This window comes from Chiloscyllium punctatum, chromosome 5 (assembly GCF_047496795.1).
Source record: "Chiloscyllium punctatum isolate Juve2018m chromosome 5, sChiPun1.3, whole genome shotgun sequence".
Classification (NCBI taxonomy): Eukaryota; Metazoa; Chordata; class Chondrichthyes; order Orectolobiformes; family Hemiscylliidae; genus Chiloscyllium; species Chiloscyllium punctatum.
In genome coordinates, this window is record NC_092743.1 from 98,447,803 (window position 1) to 98,469,066 (window position 21,264).

The 21,264-nt window shown below is 40.2% G+C and overlaps 1 protein-coding gene across 2 annotated transcripts in view; it reads right to left on the reverse strand.

Moving 5' to 3' along the window:
• The window catches only part of ctdp1 (CTD (carboxy-terminal domain, RNA polymerase II, polypeptide A) phosphatase, subunit 1), a 294,156-nt gene that overhangs the window by 189,844 nt on the left and 83,048 nt on the right, over positions 1–21,264 (reverse strand). For both annotated transcript variants that reach the window (XM_072570837.1, XM_072570839.1), the window contains one exon: positions 18,144–19,268. In XM_072570837.1, coding sequence (XP_072426938.1) covers positions 18,144–19,268 — 1,125 coding nt within the window. The remainder of the gene's footprint in view (positions 1–18,143; positions 19,269–21,264) is intronic.

A 21,264-nucleotide genomic window follows, 5' to 3' on the forward strand; every position in this document is an offset into this window, starting at 1 on the left:
AAAGAAACATTTGTTTTTTGTTTAAATCAGGGAAAGCAGAACTAGCTATTATAAATTTAAGGCACACACTAACAAATGAGGAAAAGCAGAAAAATATTTTCACCCTCAAATATCGAATATGGTACCACTTGTTAGTGTGTCTGAAGTGTGTAGATTAGATGCATTTAAGGGAAAACTGGGTAGGGATCAGAGAGATGAATGGAATGGTAGACTTAGATGAAGCAGAGTGTGAAGCAGCTGGTGCAGAACATGGTGTGGCACTGGCGCAAACCGGTTCTATAATACTTTGTAATTCCTTATACAAGAAGATTTGAGGGTTATTTTATATTTTGGCTAAATAAGATTCGAGAAAGGAGATTTAAATTACTGAAGGAAAACTGGCAACCCCCCCAGAAAGCATTTTGAGTGATACATCAGTATAAAGTGAATTAGAATTTTTTTTGCAGAGCATGGATTGAGATGGGGCACGTGGTCATAAAATCAGCTTGTGGAACTGAAACCAAATGTAACAAAAATTATATATTTATATAACTATCCAAGTTTCGTGTGGGAGCTTTCAAGAGAATTCATGGCCCCACATACAAGATCTAGCACAGCAAGAGAAAATGAAAAAGACTATGGAACCAATCCATCTATTTTGTGATTTTAAACTGGTGGTACATAACAGTGTTCTTCTATTTGTTTTCCCCAAACCCCGCTCATGTTTGTCTGTTTTTCTTTGTGCGTGTGCATGTGGGAGTTTTAAGAGCTAAAGTTTAAGTTACATAACTCAGAAATCCTGCCCTTTTACTGTTCTTGTTTAATTTTTACCGGTATAGATTAGCAGTTAATCTGGTATACTTTCTGCCAGTAGCTTGACTACAATGCAGTTATTTTCTTGCAGATGGGAAAAAAACATGCAATGCATATATGCATATTCTTTTAAGCGAATTAACCTGACAGAATAGGGAAATTCAGAGATTTAATCAAACTTTCATGTTTGTCACAAATCTGAGAACAGCAGGGTTTGGTTTACAAAGTACTATCCCTAATGAGTCACGACATCAGCATTCGTCCTATCAATCCCCTTAAGAATTTTGTGTTTCAATGAGATCAGAGAGATGAATGGAATGGGTGACTTTGATAAAGCAGCTGGATTCCAGATATTATAGTCCTAGTTTACTCATTCCTTCCTCATAGGGCATTCTTAAGTAATCAAGTGAACCTCTGTTCCATTATCTGCAGATTATAAGTATAACTGCTGGTTAAAATATATGCTATTAGTCTCTTAATGGATAGAGTACAGTGCATAGGGGTATGCCATGGAGACTAGAAGGTTTCAGTGTCAGCTCGATCTAATAATATGCGCAAATTGAAATTCAGGCAATGTTTTTAGCTCAATTCATGTGTCTTTTGAATCTATGATGACATTAGATCACTGTTTCAACTGCATATAGGTGCATCTGAGAGGCATTTCAAAATCCTTGTCTACGCAGTGTGCCTGTTAATGGGTGCATCAAGTAAAGTTTGTGGGTTAGATGGAGATATTCTAAACATATTAATAAAAAGGGTGTTCTGCCTCTTATAAACACAAATCCAGTTGGTTAGATCTCAAAAAAATGCAAACAATTACAAGCTAATGAGAAAAAGGACTTGCATTTATATAGCATATTTTATTCACAACCATTGGACATCCCAAATCACTTTAGAGCCAATGAGGTACCCTTGAAGTAGGAAACAAGACAGGCTCAAGCAGAACAGGATTGAAAAGAAAAATGATCAAGGCCTGTTTCGCTGATAGGCAAATTACACACAGCATGCTCCCACAAACAGCAAAGTGATGATAACCAGGTTTCAGTGATGTGGCTGAGGGTGAAATATTGGACAAGCCACTAGCGAGAGCTCGCCTGTTCTTCACAAAAGAGAATCATGGAATCACTCACGTCCACAACACTGCAAAAGATGCTTTAGTTTAATAGTATCAGTTTATCTGAAAGATGGCACCAATGGCAGTGCAGCACTTCCTCAGTATCACTGGCTTGCCAATACAGATCATGTGCTCAAGTCTCTTGAGCAGGAATGGAGCCCACAAACTTGATTCAGAGGAGAACATTACTCATGAAGTCATCACACTTATGTATCTGTTTCTTTACCCAGTAATGTCTAGTTCAGTAAGCACAACTGGAATGTTGTAAAAACGGTTTATGCACTCTGGAATTACTAATACAATTTCAAACTATCAAACATGAACAACTACAAAACAGATACACAAACTCAACCGTGAGCTTTGAATTTTAATTGAATGCAATCATCCTTTCCTTGCTCACAGCACATCGATTCTCATTTGCATTATTTGAAATCTGGTGCCAGCACTTTCATTTTAAATTGGTTAACAATACTCAGGAAAAACAAACCGATCAACCTGCAACATTTTCCAAGCAAACTTAGTTCTGAAATTCATGTCATCAGGAATGATTAATGCAAGAAAAACAAGATATTCACATATAATGCACAGCACTAGAAGAGGCCATTCAGTCCAAACAAGAAGCCCATGCCTGTGATTGTGGTTCAGACAAGGCTCCTCTCAATCTAGCCCCATCAGCAAATCATTAAACTAGTGTGACAGGAGTGGGGGGGGGGGGGGGGAACCAGAGCAGTAGGACAGCAAGTGAAATGACCAAGGCAGAATTTGAGTCTAAGGCAGTATGGCTAAGAGGAAGAATAGACAGAGAAAGGTTACTGAAACAACAAGACTTGTGGTGAGATGTATATGTTTTAACATGAGGAATATGAAAGGTAAGGCAGATGAACTCAACCTTTGATTAGTACATGTAACTTATGATTAGATTAGATTCCCTACAGTGTGGCAACAGGCCCTTCGGCCCAACCAGTCCACACCAACCCTCCGAAGAGTAACCCATCCAGACCCATTTCCCCTCTGACTAATGCACCTAACACTATGGGCAATTTAGCATGGCCAATTCACCTAACCTGCACATCTTTGGACTGTGGGTGGAAACCGAAGCACCGGAGGAAATCCATGTAGACGCGGGGAGAATGTGCAAACTCCACGCAGACAGTTACCCAAGGCTGGAATCGAAGCTGGGACCTTGGTGTTGTGAGGCAGCAGTGCTAACCACTGAGCCACCGTGCTGCCTGTTGTTGTAGCTATTACAGAGACTTGGTTGAGAGAAGGGTAAGTCTGACAACTTAATGTTCTGGGAGTTAGGTGTTTCAGGTTAGAGGGGGAGTTGTGTTACTGATAAAGGAGAATATCACCACTATACTGATGGGGACACCTTGATGGGCTCATCTAGTGAGGCCATTTGGGTAGAGCTCAGGAATAGGAAGGATGCAAGCACTCTGGTGGAATTGTACTACAAGCCTCCCAACCGCCAGTGGGTGATATTTTGACTGGGGCTCCTTTAGTGCCAGGGGATTGAACAGGGGAAAATTTGTTAGGTGCATCTAAAAGGGTTGATTGAAGAACATGCTAATAGTCCAAGTAAGAAAGGGGCCAAACCAGACCTGGTATTGGGGAATGAACCCACAGATGATCAAAGTTTCAGAGAGTGAGCATTTTAAGAACGGTCACCATAATTCTTTACGTTTTAAGGTACTTATGGATAAGGATAAGAGTAGCCCTCAAATGAAAGTATTAAACTGGGGGAAGGCTAGCTACCAAAATATTAGGCATGGTGGGTGGCACGGTGGCACAGTGGTTAGCACTGCTGCCTCACAGAGCCAGAGACCCGGGTTCAATTCCCACCTCAGGCGACTGACTATGTGGAGTTTGCACATTCTCCCCGTTTCCAATACTGGGAAATTGAAGAGGAAGGACAGTAAGATTTGGGAACCTTGTATGAAAAGAGAAATTGTAAGCTTAGTGTGTAAAAAAAAGACTTATGCAAGATCTAGGAAACTGAAGACAGACAGAAGCTTTGAAGAATATAAAGAAAGCAGGAAAGAAGTTAAAGGAGGAGGTTGCTGGGCTAAAAAAAAGGCCGTGAAATGTTCTTGGCAAACGGAATTAAGGAAAATTCTGAGGTGTTTGATACAGATATAAGGAGTAAAAGGGTAGCTAAGGGAAGGTCCACTCAAGGACAAAGGAGTGAATTTATGCATTGAGCTGGAGGAAGTGGGTGAGATCCTTAAAGAATACTTTGCGCTGGTATTCACAACAGGGAACGCCATGGAGGATCATGAGTCTCGAGAGGGGTATATTCTGGGGCATATTGATATAAAAGAGGAGGTGGCATTGGGTGTTTTTAAAAGTATTAAGGAAGACATGTCCCGAGGAAGTGAGGGAGGTAAAGGTCCCAGAGGACTGGAGAATAGCCAATGTTGTTTCTTTGTTTAAGAAGGGCAACAGGGATACTCTGAGAAATGACAGGCTGGTGAGTCTTATGTCAAATGGTAGGGAAAATTATTGGAGAAAATTCTTAGGGACAGAACTTACTGACATTTGGATAAATACAGACTTATTAGTGATAGGCAGCATGGTTTTGTATGGGGGAGGTCATGTCTCACAACTTAATCAAGTTTTTTTGAGGAAGTGACAAAGATGAGAGTAGGGCATTGGATGTTGTTTACATGAAATTAAGCAAGGCTTTTGACAAGGTCCACAAGGTAGGTTGATACAGAAGGTGAAGTCACATGGGAGCTGTGGTGAGCTGATGAGATGGATATAGAACTGGCTTGGTCATAGAAAGCAGAGAGTAGCAGTGGAAGGGTGTTCTTCTGACTGGAGATCAGTGGTCAGTGGTGTTCCACAGGGGTCAGTGTTGGGACTGCTGTTGTTTGTAAGATATATAAATGATTTGTAGGAGAATGTTAGGGGATTTGATCAGTAAATTTTCAGACAACACAAAGACTGAGGGTACTGTGGATTGTGAGGAGGATTGCCAGATAATACACAGGATATGGTCTTGGGCAGAGAAATAGCAGATGAAATTTAATCTGGACAAATGTGAGGTAATACATTTTGGAAGGTCTAATGCAGCAGGGAGGTATACAGTTAATGGCAGAACCCTTAGTAACATTAACAGAATGCTCTCTAGGTCCAGTTTCCTGGATGTAGCAATATAAGTGGTTAAGGTGGTCATACTTGCTTTTATCAGTCAGGGCAAAGAGTATAAAAATTGATAAGTTATAGTGCAGCTGTATTAAACTTTAGTTAGTTGCTATTGTGGAATATTGTGTACAGTTCTAGTTGTGACAATACCAAAAGGATGTGGAGGCTCAGGAGACATACAGAAATGGTTCACCAGGATGTTGCATGGTCTGGAGGGTATTAGCTATAAGGAGAGATTGGATAAACTTGGTTTGTTTTCACTTGAATATCGGAGGCTGAGGGGCAACCTGATAGGAGTTTACAAAATTATGAGAGACATGGATAAAACATATAGTCAGAGATTTTCTCCCAGGGTAGCAATTTAAATTTCTAAGGGAGAACAGGTGTAAAATAAAAGGGATAAGGTTTAAAGGAGATGTGAGACGCAAGTTTTGTTTTTGCACGGAGGGTGGTAAATGCTTGGAAAGAGCTGCCAGAGGAGCTGATAAAAGCAGATACAAAAGCAACATTTAAGAGGCATTTTGACAGATACATGAATAGACAGGGAAGAGATGGATACAGACTATGTAGAGGTGAAAGGTTTTTAGTTTAGAAGGGTGTCATGTGTCAGCATTGGCTTGGTGGGCCAAAGGGCTTGTTCCTATGCTGCACTGTTCTTTGTTCTGGACTCTCTGTCTGTCCAAGGCAGAGGTCTCAGTATATTGAAGGTAGAAAATGGCTGCAATCTTTGTCCTAATGATACAGACTTTGCAACATATACAGTAAACTCTCTGTTATCCAACACTATGGGGAATGGAACATACCACTTACATGAATATGCCAGTTGCATGACAAATATTTTTACAGAAACCTGAAACAGTACATTTTAGTATTCTTTGAACGAAATATCTTCAATGTAAATGTCAAAAGGGCAGTGCAAATTACTCACTGGGTTCTTGAAATTCATAACATTTCATCAGTGTCAACAACAGAACCAGCACTTGCATCTGGAGCAGCAACTGATGTCGAGGGCCAGCTCAAATTGGTAAATTTTCTTTGAAATTTTTGCAGGTTGCATGAGAATTCCAGATGCTTGAGTACAAGATAACGGAAATTTAATTTAATCAGTCTGAGAAAAACAGTGGGGATAACAGGGAAAAATGAAGCATTTCTATAAACCCGCCTGCTGCAAGCAGCTGACCACAGAAAAAGTGGGGACTTGGACAGATGCAAATGCAAGTCAGATTGGTGACAAATCTACAAAACTAATTCTTCTTTCTAACTACATTCCCACAGGCGATTGCCTCATCATGGAACTTAACATTTTCTGAGTGAGTCGTGAGTCATTCGGGCAGTGAGAAAGGTCCAGCAAGTCCACGCTGGCTGTCTGTACAGCAACCTAGGCAATCCCACTCCCCACTCTTGACCATATAACCATCTAGGTCTATCTCTCTTAAATACTCCTACAAATGCCTTTGTAAATCATTCATTGTTACTCTTTCAAACACTTCGCTTGTGACAGTGATAAGGTCATTACTACACACTCTCGCATGCCACCTAGATCACTTGCCCAATGCTAAACAGAAAAACTGCAATTATACATGGCAGTCGCTAATGGGCTGAGGATGTTAAAAGGACCAGCTACAAATGGATTTCGCACCAAGGTACTTAAAACAACTTGGACATATTTGCAAGTAGCTTCAGTAAATCATTAGAACTTTCAGCAAGGGGACATCGGAAATATTGTGGAAACCACAAGCTGTTTAGCCCAAGATCTGCAGGTGAAGTATTCAGAGACATCCTTGAAAAAGCGATGGAACAGTCTGACACGATACTGCATCACGTCAGAGGAAGTATGTGCTAATGTGTGTTAAATGCTGTCTAACAAATTTCTCAGGATCCTTTAGGGGAAATGGGTCTTACAGGCAATGAATATTAACCAACAAAGAATTTCAGCAGGTCTTCCAGTATCTATGCGGAGAGAAGCAGAGTTAGCTTTTTGAGTTTGGTATGTTTCTTCAGAAGAAGAGACGTATAGGACTGGATATGTTAATTTGGTCTCTCTCTCCACAGATACCGTTTCTCGAACTTTGTCTTTGTTTCTTCCAGATTTCCAGCACCAGCATATTTTGCTTTTATGAATATTGTGATGTGTTTAGAGTTCAGCTGAATTTTTGACACACAACACTAGTGATGGGTTCCAGAAACAGAACACCTGGGAATGGATCTATACCATCTTTGCAGGTGGCCTGGCAATTTAAAAAACCTGGTCGAAAAAAACTTACAACAGCCTTAGCTTCCCAACAGAAACAGAGAGTACAAATGGATCACTGCTTACACCTCGGGTAGAGTGCTGCGTTCACCCCTGGGCATCACATTTTGGCAAGAATGTCAAGATTTGGGCAGGATGCAGAGATTTCCCAAAACTACACCAGGGCCAAGGAATTCCAGATAGTTCGACAGGCAGAAGCTGGGAACAAAAACAGAAATTGCTGGAAAAACTCAGCAAGTCTGCTAGCATCCGTGGAGAGAAATCAGAGTTAACATTTTGGGTCCAGTGACCCTCCCTCAGAACTTAGGAGAAGCTGGGGCCATTTCCTAAGGGCAGAGAAGATGAAGGGTTGATTGAATAGAATCATTCAAAATGTTGAAGCATTTTGAAAAGTAAGTGAGCAGAAACTGTTTCTGCTGGGTAACCAGATTGAAAATAATTGGCAAAAGAAGCAGATGGGAGACAAAGAGTTTTTCCTAATGTAGTGAGTTGTTGTAATCATGAATGCATTGACTGAAAGGGCAGTGGAGGCAGCTTCAATTGCAGCTTTCAAAAGGGATTTGAATTCACACTTAAAAAGGAAAGCTTTCCATGACTAAGGGATTAATTGGCTAACCTGTTCAAAGACAAGTTAATGAGACTAGAGAAGGGAAATGAAGAGAGTGCTAAACATGACAGCAGAATGCAAGACAACACAGAGAACTCTCTAGGTACCAGTAGTTAGCACACTGAAACCTGAAGCACAACAGAGTGCAGGATTCAGGGGAAACAAACCAAGGAGAGAATAAACAAATTCCAGAAAGTGGATGGCTGAACCTGAAGCAATATGTTGAAAACATTATACAATAGCAAAGATTTAGTGAGGAAATAAGCACTGCTATGAGGAGACAGTCAAAATCCTGAGATTGTTCATTCTGAAGCAGCAAAAAAAGTGAAGAGATCATTTCAAAATCATTAAGGTAGTACTGTGCAGAATGGACTGCCTGGGGATGCAATGGAAAACTTGAAGGGAGAATTGGACAAACATTTTATAAATTGACAATTGAGAAATTATTCGTACTTTTAGAATTGGCCAGATGCAATAGCTTCGTTAATTCTAGCCCAGTAGCTTCTCACCTTCGCGAGTTATACTTTGTGTTCAACTAGTGTTAACGAAGGCAGAGTCCATTTAATCCTTCAAAACTGTAACATTGTTATCCCAGCACTGATACATAACTTTTCTCTATTGTCCTGTCCTAAATAAAAACTTATACGCAATTACTCAACTTCACACAATCTATCAGTAAGATACCACATTCTAATTTAGCCAACAGCTTTATACACAAAGGACTTGACAGAAAAAACACCAACTTTTCCATTATTTCAGACAAGTTGCTGCACGTCGTAACAACGCCAATTTATCATAAGTGTCAGCTTTGAGCCGATGCTTTTATTTGAAAATATATTCGAATCAAGGTTTCACTAACATTGCTGCTAATGATTCTCAAACTGTGGTAAATAGAATCCCTTCAAAGTAATGCTGCTCTGGTCCAAACAGGGAATATATACATCTTTCATTTGAAAACACCTTCAGATTGCAAACAGATGTTTGTAAATAAATGATGGAATATACATTTCCAAAACAAACTTATGAAATATACTTGAAACTTCACTAGGTGACCACTCAAGATTAACAACTAATTAGCTGGTAATCATTAGTCTGTCCCAGAGTGGATGCATTTTGGTTTCTAACCAGCATTGAGAACTGAATATTCTAATTAAAATATTGGCTTTTTCATAGGCAGAGGGAAGAGATACGCCCATATTTAAATGGGGAAAAAACTCAAAATGTGACATGCCAACATGTCCCACAATCGGGAAACTAGCTTCCACTTTAAGAAGGAGTGCTGAGGTAAACTTACCAAATGGGATTATACCCACCACTTACCTCGTCCAGAATTTACATCTACTGAAATGTAAATGCCTTTTTAAAAATTATGACCCAGCTGTTTATCTTCATATGCAATGTCAGAAAAAGGTATTGATTTTAAAATATCTAATTGAGAGATGGCGGCACGGTGGCACAGTGGTTAGCACTGCTGCCTCACAGCGCCAGAGACCCGGGTTCAATTCCCGCCTCAGGCGACTGACTGTGTGGAGTTTGCACATTCTCCCCGTGTCTGCGTGGGTTTCCTCCGGGTGCTCCGGTTTCCTCCCACAGTCCAAAGATGTGTAGGTCAGGTGAATTGGCCATGCTAAATTGCCTGTAGTGTTAGGTAAGGGGTAGATGTAGATGTTGGGGTATGGGTGGGTTGCGCTTTGGCGGGGCGGTGTGGACTTGTTGGGCCGAAGGGCCTGTTTCCACACTGTAAGTAATCTAATCTAATCTAATCAAAAAGCTCCTATTGTAATGTTAAAAGATTAAAGTGTGCTATCTCTCTGGACATTAATGAAATGTTAAAGTGTTAAACTGTACTGTCTTTCTCCAAAAGCTAAACATTCTGGAAGTGGGTGGGGATGAAATTCATGCAGGAATGTGGATGACTCACACTTCATTTAAGCAGCCATTTACTACTACTCTCCTACTATTATCAAATTAAACTCTCATTCAGTCCCTTCCATTCAGAAGTAGCCATTCCCAGCCAATCAAATTCGTTTGCGTGATCATCCCCTGATATTGAAGCATACCACACCTACATTGTCTGGGAAAGTAGCGGAGCCAGAACCCATTTGCAGGGCCACCCCAAAGCTAGGACATATCACAGCTACATCCTACCACTATACCGGTATATGTGGTTAAGGCGGTGGAGTGGCCGGAGTACCTGTAAGCATTACCAACTGACCTGTATAAAGGGGATGTGTTTTCTTTGTTTGGGGCCTCTTTGACTCGATTTTGCACGCTTGGGAGGAGGGTCAAAGGGGGTCACCTAGCTTGTACAGGCTTTAATAAACCTAACTGTTTGCAGAGGTTGGTGTGCGCGAATTGCATCTTGAATGTGAAACTTCAGGAAAAGAACCAAACATTATCCAGGTTTGAAGATAACAAGGATTCTATAATCCTCATGGAATCACACAGCTCTGATTTACTTCCATTCAGGAACATCAGTTGGTGAAGATTGATATTGAGGACTTCATTCAGCCTTGCAGTTATTTAGAGTGAAACATTACATACATAAACCTCCTGACTCAAGCACACTCCTCTCTTGTTTCAGAAAATGTCTCTCTTTATATGCTCAAATGAAAGAGCAATTAATGTCCTCCACTTATGTATAATTAAAGACATCGGATATATAATTAGCATGATCCTGTCTTCCCTACTCCTAGAAGGTGTAGGTTCATGTTCCACTTGTCTCTGAGGTATTGGAGAAAGTGAGGACTGAAGATGCTGGAGGATCAAAGTCGACAAGGGTGGGGTGCTTGAAGAGCACAGCAGGTCAGCCGGCATCCAAGGAGCAGGAGAATCAATGTTTTGGGCATTAGCCCTTCCTCAGCATTCCTGATGAAGGGCTCACGCCTGAAACCTTGACTCCCCTGCTGCTTGGATGCCGCCTGACCTGCTGTGCTTTTCAAGCGCCACCCTTTTCAACTCTTGTCTCTGAGGTGTGTCACAACATGTTTAAAATGATTAAAATAACCAGTTATCTACAGGGAGAAGGTGTATATCTTTGTACAACAAATAAACACCTTCCGGGGTTTAAAAGACATGTCATCTAAACTCCACAAACTGAATCTCTGCCTTATCTTCAGAAGCTTAGTCCTCTGTTATGATGTGGAATCTATGCAATGATTGTAATTATTTGCTGTACCACTTCAATGCTTCAATTTCCCTTGTGTGTCATCAACCCAGAGGGAGATGAATTTTATCAAGAAGCATTGAATGTGATGTTGAATACTTCTAGCCATTTTTAAAATAACTTTTGGGGAAAATAAATACACAAAATGTATCAAATTTATGGAGCCAAGAAACATTTTTTATTCTGTACTGCCATACGGGGCATATCCCCATCAAAGAAAATCGGACACAGTCGCAATCAACATTCCAAATGCTTTAACTAGTTGTCGCGTCATTGTGCGTTGCCCATGATGGGTGAGGAAAATTAGAGAAGAATTATCGCAAAAGAAGTTGCTTTTCTGCTCTATCTTTTTTCTTCCTGATACCACATGAATGGAAACCAAAAACTAGCAAGCAAAAGAAGGAAAAACATGAATGGAGTGGCCTTAGTTCCACAGTGTGAAAATCTCCAATCTATACAGACTAAAGGACAAATGCCAGGTTACTGCGATGGTCTCATCGGTCAAATCAGGAATTAGAAGAGAGAGGATTTCAAGAAAATTACAATCACCAGGAAAATGGCATTGAGCAAACTGTTGGAGCTGAAGACTGACAGGTCCCCAGGTAAGAAGGGACTTTTCATAAGTTCGTAAAAGCAGCAGCTAGTCAGATTGTGGAATGCTTCTAATTTTTCAAAGTTCCCCAGGTATAGGGAAGGTTCAAGAAAGGAGGGAGACAAACAGCAGGGAACTACAGGCCAGCTATTTTAGCATCTGTCATAGGAAAATGATAATGCTACTATTAAAGACACTATACCACAATACTTAGAAAACAGAAGGTAATTTGGGAGAGTCACATGGAAATCACATATAACCTATTTATTGCAGATGTTTGAGGAAGTGCATAAAGGGTAACTGCTTAATGTACCGTACTGAAGATATCCAGAAGGTATCTGAAAAGGTGCAATGTCAAAGGTTATTGTGAGAATAAAAATTCATGGTGCACTGGGTAGAATATTGGCATGGTGAGATAGTTGACGAGCGAATAGGCATAAATGATGCAGTGAGCAATGTGTCACAGGGAGCAGTGCTGTGACATTATATAAATGCCTTGAAGGATGGGACTGAAGGTATGGTTGCTAAATGTCATGATGACACAAAGATGTATAGGAAAACGTATATGAAAATGTTACAAAGAGCCTCCAAAGGAATATAGATAGGTTAAGTGAATGGTCAAACATGTCACAACTGAAGGAGAATATAGAAAAGCATTAAATGGGTAAATGTTGATAGCAGAAAGAATAAATAAAAATACAGTATATTATTCAATGATAAAAGATTGCAGAACTCCAGGATGCAGAGGAATCTGGGTAGCCTAGTGCATGAATCACAGAAGGCTCGTACACAGGTACAGCAAGTGATTAGGAAAACTAATAGAATTATCATTAATTGCAAGGGAATCGAATATAAAACACTGCAGTTATTCAGGCTCTGCTGAGATTCAATCTCAAGTATTGTGCACAGTACTAGTCATCTTAATTCAGAATAGATGTGAATGTGTTGGATGCAGTTCATAGAATGTTTCCCAGATTAATAGCTGGAAAGGGGGAGGTTGTTTTATGATGAAAGTTTGGATGCACTAGGATTGTTATCTGCTAGACTTTGAACTCTAGAGGACATGAGATTGTTGGGGGAGCTTAAAGGGCAATTGTGGAAAGAGTGCTTCCTCCTTTGGGATAATCCACAAATGGGGTCATTGTTAAAAAATAACAGTTTTCAATTTGAGAAAGAAATAAAAAAAATATTTTTCTTAGTGGATTGTGGGACTTTGGAGTTACTTTTTCAAAAGGCAGTGGAAGTAGAGTCTTTGAATGTTTTTAAGGCAGAGGTCGAAAGAATGTAAATAAGGGAATATAAGCTTATCAGGGGTATGCAGGAATAGGATCAATCATGAACTTAGTGAATGGTGGAGCAGGCTCAATGAACTGACTGGCTTACTCCTACTCCAAATTTGTATGTTTGTATTCATGACAGAAGCAGGTGGGCAGAGACACAGACGAATAAATATTACAGCCAATAATTCCAAGATCCACCAAAGAAAAGGACCTAGAACTTAATTCAGAATGTATTTTAAGTCAGATAAATTCCACTGATTCGTTGTCAGACAAGATACTGACCCACTGGACCATCCAACAGTAGATCATGTGAATAATGAAAATCACTTTCTTTTAATGAATTTGTTTCTTGAAAAGCTTTCAGAGAGTGTTAATATAGTTAACACTCACAAAAAGTTTGGACTACATGAGAACAATGCACAGCAGAAGGCTCTACCTTGGGCAAAGACATTGTTAACCTCTGTTTTGTACTTAAACTATGTCAACCATCTGTCCGGCACACAATTCACTTTAGTTCAATTAGTCCCAATGTGCTGATTCTGCTCTTTGATATCATAAGCATCAGAACTTTAATAGCCGTACATGGATTGAAAGAATCAACAAAGACAAACTGTTACACATAGAAAGTTTCAGCAATCATTTAGTATTGAAGGACAAGGACAAACCTGTTGGGCAGCTCATGGCCAGAGTGACACAAGAAGCTGCCCATGAATTTTTTAGTTGGCATAAAAATAATAGAGAAGATTTTAGTTGCAGTGACAAAAATAACTGTTTAGTTCAGTATTCGAGTGAGATTGTAAACTAGGACGGTGGTAGCTTGTGAAATTAAGATAAATCCAACACCCCAGGTAGAACAAAGAATCTTACAAATTAAAATACAGGAAGTCCTGTACAAATTCAAAAGAGCAGCAGTAATCTGTAAGAGGCAGCCTGATAAGTAATGTTTGGGAACAGTCAGCCTGAAGTTTGTAGTTTTGTAGAATTAAAAGTATGATTCCACAATAACAGAGATTCTTTAGGTAACTGAATATTGAAAAAATAAGTAATGCAATATTCACCTAACATTAAGAGATTTGGTTGAATTCTTTTAAAACAAAGTGGACAAGAGTCCCATCTCACTGGCAAGGGGGAATGAACAACAAATGGGTAAGTACATGACCTCCGAAGGGTGCTAACTTGTACTTGAGAAAATAAACAATGGCAGCTTCACAACCTAAATAAGCAAACCTAGATAACAATAATTCAAATGAATTCTTACGTTCACGGATCAAGGGGTGAAGGCGTTCCAATATTTTGTATAACCTTAGGAATTCAGACAAGATATTCGAGCTGGGAAAGTGATCGAGTTTCAGTCAGTCCAAAAATGTGCAGGTTAGGTAAATTGGCCATGCTAAATTGCCCATAGTGTTAGGTGAAGGGGTAAGTGTAGGGGAATGGGTCTGGGTGGGTTGCGCTTTGGTGGGTCGATATGGACTTGTTGGGCCGAAGGGCCTGTTTCCACACTGGAAGTAATCTAATCTAATCTAATCTAATCTTTTTAGTGAATAGATGTCATCTTATTAAGTAAAATAGTTAGTGTAGACATATTTGGATAGACAATTTTGTCTGACAAGCAATCTAAGACAGCATGTGAATAGAAGGATTTGTACTTGCAACTACAAGATAGAGGAGCAGTGTTTATTTGACATTCCAAGGTCGGCTGAGAAAGAAGAGGCTCATAACTCGTTGGTTAAATAATTTTAATATTAGGTGTAACCATACAACTTTATATATAACTAACTTTATATTAGAACTGACATTATGAATTTCATAGCAAGTAGGAGGAATTAGCATCTTTATCCTGTAATAACTGCAAAGGATTAGAATGTAAATTCATGAGATGCATTGCAAGATCCCAAGGATTAATGATAAAAATGTATGGAAAACATCATGAGATCATGGGAGAACCTAGGGTTATTAATAGGGGTGTCCATCATTGATCAGATGCTTACAGAATTGGGTGTATAGATAAGGAAGATGGAACAATGACATGAATATTGCATGTAATTATTGTAATGTGAAGGTGCAAAAAGTTTATAATTTATTGGGAGTGTCACTGACCTCTCCTCTGATCTGAGTTGTAATTAAGAGGGCAACCGGGCCCCATGTGAAAGACAGATTCAGAGAGTTCTCTGGCCTCTCTCATGCTGCATGATAAGGAGTCCCAAAGAGAGATTAATATGTGTGACTGAACACAGAACTCAAGACTCTTCTTTGACATCTCTCCCCAACAGGAATTAAAAGCAATTAGCCATATTTGGGAGGAGTCAAAGCTACATGAACAAAAGTGATCTGGAATCTGCTTGATAACTGGCTGCAAGGACAACTGATTATCCTGCAGAAAAAAATAAGGAGTCAATCAGTTTTGTCTTCAAAACTGACAGTCAATGCCAAATATAACAAGGATGAGGGAAGTTACTTCTCATAAGAAGGCAAGCTGCAGGCTTGATAGTTTCAGAGCAGTAGTCATTAACTTGGATGAAACAATCTAAAGAATCATGAATAATATCACACCATAGATATGAAAGATACAAATCTGTTTAAGAATCCAACATCAGAACACTTCTTTTAGCAGAACTTCAAAAAAAAAACACTGCACAAAGGCCAAATCCTGGATATCAGAGACGGTCACTGTTGGCTGGAGTTGTAGCTAAATTCCACCATTAATCATGAAATAGCCAAGCTGGGTTGAGAGGCTTAACTGGCTTACTTGAGTTGTCTTATTTTTGTTGCCACAGGAATAAAGTTTAAATCATTGATTCAGTATGTGATTATTGGTGAATTTCTTAATAAGTAGCAAATTAAAAATAACTTGTGGTGATTTACCGATAACACTCCTATCTGTCTACTTGAACTACAATGTTGTATCTCCCTACGTTTGCCTTCCTTAGTTACAGCATGCTTTCTGAAGTGTAACAACTCAGAAATAAGCTACTTGATCATAAACCAGTGTCCCTTTCCATTTAAGGCCTCTTCCCAATACTCACTTAACATCAGAAAAATACTATTTCTCTCTAATGTTCTTACACAGCTTTCACTTAAATGCATTAATGCTATTCGCCTCAACTGCAGCTTGTGGCAGTAAGCTCATATCTTCACCATTCACTGGGTAAAGGTGGAAATGAAATAAAGACAAACATGAGAGAGAGCCATAAAGAGGAAGAGGAGTAAAAGAAAAGCAAATGAGAGGGTGAGTGGGAATAGAAATGAGGGGGTAAATATTTATTCTATCATATACTCTTACAGCTGATAATCTTGCCTGATTTTATTACATGCAGCATCACTGAATGCTGCCTTAGCAGATCTCATTTCAAAGTCACCTTAGGGCTCATGAACACTAACGTTTAGAAACTTGTATTGCCCATTGTCTAAAAGCACCATCGGTGCATATTCAGATACTTGAAATATGATTGCGTTTCTATTGCAGCAGCACTATGCTGTGTAACATAAATATAGGGCAGTAAGAAAATACAACCATCCGTTATTTGGAGCCACGTGATCTAAAAGCAATGCTGAACAATGACCTTTCTCCTCTCTAAAATATACACCTTTTTTCATTAACAAATTAAAAATGTCAATAGAAAGTGTTCTTCCAGGGTTAAGGATGAAGTTGATGCCAGAACAAGGTGGGAGGAAGGGGAGGGGGTACAGATTAGAAAGACCCCATAGGATGGTTCTCTGCTCTTACCTCCACTCATTCTGCACATTACTGGAGACATTTTGGAACTGCAGCAATCTCACGAGACTTGCCAGCAATGAAGACCCCAGAGGCGATTTCGAGACCTGGTGGCACTGTAATTTCAAAATGGGGACGTCCAGGAGGCCATCAGGTCTGATTGTACATGCATCAACTCAAAGACATTTTAGTAATATATACATTTTCTTAAATAACATGTCTCCAGATCAAATGCTTATTTTCCCACATAAATCAACGGCTGTGAGCAAATCTGTGCAATCTAAAACATATCTTGAGACTTCTACTATCAACTGAATGCAGAACTGAACTGTATCCAAAGTATAACCAACTTTACCAATCCACTTGCCTTTTACTCTCCTGTGCTCAGTGAACTTCTCCTTCCATGTAAACTCTTCTGTTCATACTTTAGGCCAACCTCTCAATTTTGCCAACTCACATGGAATCTCTACCCCCAGTCTCTCAATCACCAGTAAAGACCTTTTCCGCTTTCTCTTTCCATTATTCGCTATTCAGCTTCCCATGTGTTCCTGCAAAAAAACCCATCAACTTGCCTATTGCACTTTCACTCTTACCTCAGCCCATTTGTTACTGATCCCCTCATTCATGTATCGGTTACCTCCAAGCTTGACATTTCAGATAGTCTCTTTGGTAGCCTCCCATCTTCCACCAGCTGAAATCTGAATTCCGCCAAAATATTGCTGCCCATATCCTACTCACGCGAAGTCAAGCACAATCATTACCCTGCAGCTCACTGACATGTCTACTAATGTCTCAAGTTTAAAACTGTCCTCTTGATGGTCAAATTCCTCCCAGGCCTGAGCCCTCCCACAAAGTTCTTTTCTTTAAAAAAAATAGTCCTACAAATTTCCAGGAATTCTACATTCTTCCCCAACTCCTGCCTCTCATACATGGTCCACTCTTTCCACATCATCAGTGGGTGAGTGCTGTTAGCCAGCTCTAGAATTCCCTCACTGAACCCCTCTCACCTCCTTTAAGATCAGGCTTCAAACCGGACTCTTTTTCCAGTATTTGAGACACCTATCTTACTAGCTCTTTCTTTGACTTGGTGCCAAGTACTTTCTTGTTACACATCTTTGGGATGTTGAAGGTGCTAAATAAATGCAAGCTATTGTTATGGATTTTCTCACTTGAACCGATGGAAGTGTGCGCAGGACAGACACTGCATTTGAAATAAAGGGTATATTCCTAGATACACAATCCCACAGTGAAAAAGGGATTCAAAGGGAATTAAATTTATATTTGTAACCAACATGTATAACATCTGTTTGACGGGATGCATGAGATGCAGCATTGTGATTGGAAGTGGCAAACAATCCATCACCTCGTCTTATAACACAAGTAACAACCACAATCCAATTGCGTTCATACACCTTAAAGGTATCATTCTTCATTCTGCAAAAATAAAAAGGACAGCAACACGATCATGAATGTACTCACCAGGTCGAGCTGCAATTAAGTGAGTTGTCCTGTTGGGGTCTTTGGGATTTAAACATAAGCTTTTTTTAACCTTGGCTCCAAGTGCAGTAGCATGATACCACTCTCTTGTCTTTTCTATGGGGTAGTTTGTGGGGTAAAGTCCACTGAATATTATCGTCGTGTCTTCAAGTGCCTTGCTCTTCAGTTCCGGAACAATCTTCCGTAGGTCAGGCACTTGTCTCTCTTTTTTAAGGTACTTGTCATACTGGGCAAAATACTCAGTGTGGACATGGGTCAGGATTGTTTCCAAGTACATCAAGTGGTCATCCTCATCTTGGTCCTCCTCTTCCACATCCATGCTCTGGTCCAGAGACTCACCCATTGTAACTCCAGACTGTTCACTATTCTGAGACTCGGTTTCAGCCTCTTTCTTATCGGTGCAGCCATTTCCAACATCACCCAGTGAGTCCTGATCATCATCCCCCTCAGGGCCTTGATCAATGTTTTTATCCTGCGAATCGCACCCCGGTAGATCGCCCGCCTTTTCCTTGTCCGAATGGTTCAGTTTCGCTTTGATCGGCACAGGGCCCCCTTTCCTTTGTTTCCTGGACTTCTGCTCAGTCGAACTCTTCTGCTCCTTCTCAGCGTCTAAACTTGAAGTAGGTGAGGGTGACGTGGAGTCTCTCTTGCCCTCCTGTGAGTCGCTGTCACTGTCGCTTGACAAATCAAAATCAAGCTCGCTACTAACCTGAGTTAAGTGACTCTCAGCTTCCTTGCTGCGTTGCTCCATGTTACTTTCTGCCACCCTAACACCACACTCAAGTGAGTGTTCCAATTCGTCTGCTTTCACAGAAGCATCAGCAGTTTTGGTGCAAGCATCACTGGCATCGCATAAAGATTTCCTCTCGTTTGCTTTGTCACACGAATCCCTGATGCTAGGACCACAGTTTAAGGATTCAGCACTTTTTGAAGGTTCTTCTTTTACAACACCACTGCTACCATTTTGTTTCTTCAAACACTCCCCAAGACCATTACTCTGCTCTGTTGCCTCGGACTCTGCACTGGCCCGGTCACTCGTGCTGGCAGTGTCCATAGAAACAGATGCCAAATGTTCCGAGCTCTCTGCAGGCTTTGTGGAATGGTTTACTGAAGAACAGAGAAAGAAAGAAAACAAGATTAACTCATTTTCAGCTTAAAATGTCGATTCTCTAGCAAATACCGCAGTTCATCAACAGCCACAAAGAGGCCATTTTTCAGCAAAGGCAAGTTGGTCAAGTTCCCACCGGTTGGTGGGACGAGGATTGAAGGACACAAATTTGGGCAAACTTGGGTTTTGAGCAAGAGGCGTTTCCGGTGGAGGAAAGCAGGCAGAAGGTTTGGATGGAGGGAGAATCCCTCTGTTGCAACAGGTTATGATTCACTTGCTGCCTATGAAAATGGTAAAAACGAGTTGATGAAAGATTTCAAAAGGAAAACAGATAGGTACATACAAAAGAACATAAGAACCAGGAGCAGGAGTAGGCCTTCTGCTCTTTCAAGCCTGCTCCGCCATTTAATAAGATCATGGCTGATCTTTTCATGGACTCAGATCCACTTAACCGCCCTCTCACAGTATCCTTTAATTCCTTTAATGGTAAAAAAAACTCTCTTAGCTTTAAAAACATTTAGTGAAATAGCATCAACTACTTCACTGGGCAGGGAATTCCATAGATTTACAACCCTCTGGGTTAAGAAGTTCTTCCTCAATTTAGTCCTAAATCTGGTCCCCGTAATTTTGATGCTATGCCCACTTGTCCTAGTTTCACCTGCCAGTGGAAATATCCTTTCTACATCTACCTTATCTATTCTCTTCATAATTTTATACATTTCTATAAAGATCCCCCCTCCTCTCATTCTTCTAAATTGCAATGAATATAATCCCAGTCTATTCAGTCTCTCCTCATAAGCTAACCCCCTCAACTCCAGAATCAACCTCATGAACCTCCTCTACATCCTCTCTAGTGCCAGTACATCCTTTCTCAAGTACGTAGACCAAAACTGCAAACACTACTCCAGGTGTGGCCTCACCAGCACCCTGTACAGCTGCAGCATAACCTCCCTGCTTTTAAACTCAATCCTCTTTAGCAGCAAAGGACAAAATTCCAATTGTCTTCCTACTTACCTGTTGCACCTACAGACCAACCTTCTGTGATTCATGTACAAGGACACCCAGGTCCCTCTGCACAGCAGCATTCTGCAATATTTTACCATTTAAGTAATAATCCTTTTTACTGTTACTCCTACCAAAATGGATGACTTCACATTTATTAACATTATATTCCATCTGCCAGACCTTTGCCCTCTCAAAGTATTATGTTCCTCTGTAAAGTTTCACAGTCCTCTGCACATTTTGCACTGCCACTCATCTTAGTGTCATCTGCAAACTTTGACACACTATATGTGGTCCCCAACTCCAAAACATTTAAATATGTGACTGAAATAAAGCTACTGAGCTATGGGGTGGGGGTCAATAGGCCAATTGGACTGCTTTAAAAATAGCTGACACTGACTCAATAGCCAACAACCCTCTTTCTGTATCTTAATGCCTCTATAAGTCATTGTTCAATAAGTGAAGACAAAACGTGAATAAAACTGAGCTGTAAAACTATGCCAACTTACAGAACTGAAACTTCTCTGTTCACGTTCTGGGATCATAGAATCAATGTAGACTACTTAGTTCCTTGAGCTGAAAATGTGTTGCTGGAAAAGCACAGCAGGTCAGGCAGCATCCAAGGAACAGGAGAATCGACGTTTCGGGCATAAGCCCTTCTTCAGGAAAGAAGAAAAAACAACTTCCGACTCCTATTTCGTTCCTGGAGTCAGTTCCACCATTCATATAAGACCATGGCTAATCCATATCTCAACTTCACCTCTCCACTTTGATCTGAAATTCTTAACAATCTTACCAGTCAAAAATCTGTCCATCAATGGCACACATTAAATTAACCACATGCTTCTTACATTAGCTTTTAAATTCCTTTATTTTTGAAAAGATACATACATCCAATATTTTTGGCCTTCCCATGACTAAGAGGGAGGCAACAATGGAAAGTCAGCAGCAGCAAAGTGCTGCCAAAACTGTGGTGGAAAGTCTGCATGTCAA